At 41.0% G+C, this 3,803-nt stretch overlaps 1 protein-coding gene across 1 annotated transcript in view; it reads left to right on the top strand.

The window, feature by feature from the left end:
- Positions 1-3,803, top strand: part of THBS4 (thrombospondin 4) — a 1,064,342-nt gene that overhangs the window by 12,475 nt on the left and 1,048,064 nt on the right. Inside the window, exons 3-4 of the mRNA XM_019610190.2 lie at positions 737-984; positions 1,986-2,149. Of these exons, the coding sequence (XP_019465735.1) occupies positions 737-984; positions 1,986-2,149 (412 nt within the window). The remainder of the gene's footprint in view (positions 1-736; positions 985-1,985; positions 2,150-3,803) is intronic.

Below are 3,803 nucleotides of genomic sequence, written 5' to 3'. Positions count from 1 at the left end.
CCCTAGTCCTGCTCACCACACCATTCCTGATACAAGCCAGGATGCCGTCAGCCTTCCTGGGCACACTGCTGGCTCATATTCAGCCGACTGTCCATCAGTACACCAAGGTCCCTTTCCATCAGGCAGCCTTTCAGCCACTCCTTTCCAAGGCCTGTAGAGTTGCATGAGATTGTTGTGACCAAAATGCAAGACCTGACATTTCCAATTTGTTACCCTGAAACGCAGATTACACGCTCGGAATCATACTTCCTTCCATTGCTTTAATGCTGCATTTGGATACACGGTCAGATGGCTTTGCTGAGTGCAATAAACATCACTGAAGTTGATTTTCTAACTGTACGTTTCTGCTACAGGATATTTCTGGGGCTAACAGATACATACATGCAACTACACTGATAGCAGGCTGTCAACTACACCTGTTACCTTTATCACCATTTTTTTTGAATGTTGGTAGTTTAAGGTGATGTGTTTTATTATTTCAGCCTGTTAAAAGAAGCCTAGAGAAAGCAGTGGAAAACATTCTACAATACCTTACAAACCAGGAGCTGCACAGGAGTTCTGATGCTTCTGTTCTAAAAGTCAGCGTCCCATTTATTCTTAGCATTTATTTCTGCATTTATCAAAGCTGGCATGAGTGAAAAATACCAGAACCATTACAGATTTCCACAGAATTTTGTTTGATCAGTCATAGATTATCTGTCACCCTCTGATAGTCGTTCTCTGTATTTTGTGCCAGTGGTGCTTCGCTATCTGAAGAATGATGGGAGGTTGAATTCAGTGATTTTTAGCAACGTACACCTGGCTGATGGGAAACCCCATGCTGTCATCTTATGGCTGAGTGGCCTGCAGCAGGAATTCTGTACAATAGAGTTGTATCTGGACTGTCTGCAAGTAGGTGCCATTCAGGACCTGCCAAAAGCATTTTCAGCTCAATTGGAGAGATCAGCAGCAGTAGAGTTACGCACCTTCCTGAAGAAACCAGAGGTGAGCAAGAGTTCTGGGAGCAGGCTGAGCACTTAGGAGGACCAGCAGAGATCTTCTGGATTACTGAATCCAGACTCTTGAAATAAATTTAAGTACAAGTTTCTTAGGGAACAGCCGAAATCTCAGCTTCACTGAACCCAGTAATCTGCTATTCATTTTTAAATGTAATTTTTAGCTTATTAAAAAAATAGAAGTATAGTTTCTGTCACTTTTGGTATGAAGTACTTCTTGGGGACTGAATATTTTATAAGTTCTTGGCTGATACAACAGATGCAGCCTTTCATGACCATTTTGAAAGAGGTCTTGGCTTATGCATGTGCTTTTTCTTTCAATGGTGATCCACATGGACTGAGAAGACAAAAGAAGAGGCAGCTCAAGTGGCAGCTCAAGTAGTCAAACTTCATCTGTTTGATACAATTAGAGCTTTTCTGCCTCTCTCTCCCAACCAGGAATTGTCATAGCCTTCTATCATTTCCGTATCAGTAGTCCAAGCTAAGCAGTATCTTCCACAACCATCTTCCATCATCCTTAATGTGAAATGTGCATTAGAAGGTGAAAATGTATTCTGCCCCCAGGCTACACCCTTGCTTTGTTTCATTGAAGGCTTGAACATTGGCAATCAATAAGGTGCCCACTTACCTGATTTGAATGTAAAATTGTTCAAGTCAGGAAAGATTTATTTGGATTCAGTTTAACTTTGTATACTGCAGATGTAAAAATAAACTAAAAAATCTGAATCTCCTTGTATGTTAGATCACATGGATTGGAATAGTAGGGCGAAAAAATAAATAAAACCACAAGTATATGAAAATCTGTGAGGCAGAAGTTTGAGATTTCATTACAGTTCAAATGGTGATGGGTGGTCCTGACGGGACAGCATAAGAGCCCTGCATGCTAAGGAAATGGAGATCTCTATAAAAAATTAATCTTTATCTGATATTTCATGTTATTTCCACCATTGTAGCCAAATTGTGAGCTCTCTGTTTTACTTCTCACTTCAGGATATACTGGATGAGCTGAAGCTGGTAACTGGAGGAACACTTGCCCAGGCAAGAAACCTGCAAGACTGTTTTCTTCAACAGATTGAATCTGCTCCTCAGTACACTGGTAAGGCCAGCAACCAGTTCATTCAGATACTGGTGCAGAAAAGCTGTGGTGGTGAATAGTAAAAACGTGAATAAGCTTTATAGACAAGTAATGATAATTATTTCACTCAGTTGCATCCACAATAATAACATGTGAATATTTTATAAATAGCTCAGTTTGGAGAGAAAACAAACACAATTACCAGTGATAATGCAAAGTGCTGTTAATCTGTGAGAGGAGGCTGTCTGATGATTAAGTGGCTTTTCAGCATAACTTCATAAGACAAACAGACATGGTCTGTTTGTGTCAGGTTTTGTTGGCCATCTGAATGTCCTGAACATGGTAAGGATGAGAGATGAGGAGAAGCACAGGAGGCTTCAGGGTATGCTGGTGGAGCAGTTACAGCACCTGTGCATTTGGGAAGAAACAACGCAAGCCAGCCATTATAGTTTTGCCACAAGTTATCTGGCATTTCTGTTCATCTGCTGGGCTAGAAATTGGATGCAGGACAAATTCCTTGTCTTCCTGTGCTATGTATTGTGAAGCCCAAGCTGGGAATGGGGAGTAAAGAAAGGAGGCAGGGGCTGTTGGGATTCCTGCAAGGATGCGCTCTGGCAGGATGCAGTCCCATGTGACTGGCAAGTGTGCTTTCTGATCTCTCAATGCAGCAAACCTGGGCTGGACTGCCCTGTCTGAACTTTCTAGTCCCTGTTAATCTACTTTCTCTTTGAAAGGTAACTGAAGGTTTTCACACTGTACTTATAATATGTAAATATTTGACTATTGGGGGGGAGGAGGGAAGGGGAAGGACGGGGGAGGGATGAAAGTGAGTTTGAGGTTTGAAATAGGAAAAGCTAATTTTCTCATCCTTTCCTGTCCTCTGTCCTAACCCTGTGGTGTTGCTACTTTAGATTAGACTAGATTTGATGTCGCTGGGAGACAAGATGCACGATTTGTGTGAGAGCATCTTCCCTATCTGATGTGCTGGAGGAATTGGTGCTTTGCAATTGGAATGAAATCTTTTTTGGCTTGTAGCTAAATAAATCCTCTGTTGCACACGCTTCTATTTTCTTGCTCCTCAACATATATGTGTCTAAACAAAAAAACACAGCTTTATTTTCAAAGGTCTTTTTTTGCTTTTCTGTAAATCAACAGGGATTTACAAACATACAGGAAGGGTAATTCAGTGATGTATTCTGGAAAAATTCTCTGCTTTCTGAGCAACATTTCCAGATTGCATATTTAAAGCTTTCTCAATTGTCACTTTTTTTCTCATTATAAATAATATGAACTGTAGTAGTACAGAGAAATATTGTTTCTTCCTGCCTATTAAGAAAAATACCTCTTCCAAAAGAGTGGTCAGGTGCTGGAACAGACTGCTCAGGGAGGTGGTTGAGTCACCATATGTGGAGGTGTTCAAGAAATTATTAGATCCAGTGTGTCCGACCCACAGGCCACATGTGGCCCAGCACAGCTTGCACTGCAGCCTGTGCCGTCTGTTGCCACGTCATTATGATGGCAGCTCTGTTGTAGGGCTTGAGGAGGGTGCAGTGCTGACGTAATATGACATTATGCTTAATTTGCAAGGAAATACTATCAGTTTTCAAATATTACAGTTCAGAAGACAATATATGCAGAAACATGCTGCGAAATTTGATGCGTATCAAGGAATGTTTCATGAGGACGAAATAGACGAACTGAAAAAATTGTCGGCTCAACAAAATACTTAAAAA

The sequence above is a fragment of the Meleagris gallopavo genome, chromosome Z, assembly GCF_000146605.3.
Source record: "Meleagris gallopavo isolate NT-WF06-2002-E0010 breed Aviagen turkey brand Nicholas breeding stock chromosome Z, Turkey_5.1, whole genome shotgun sequence".
In the NCBI taxonomy this organism is placed as follows: Eukaryota; Metazoa; Chordata; class Aves; order Galliformes; family Phasianidae; genus Meleagris; species Meleagris gallopavo.
Note: the sequence above shows the minus strand (reverse complement) of the source record. Positions and strands in the feature narration are given on the sequence as shown.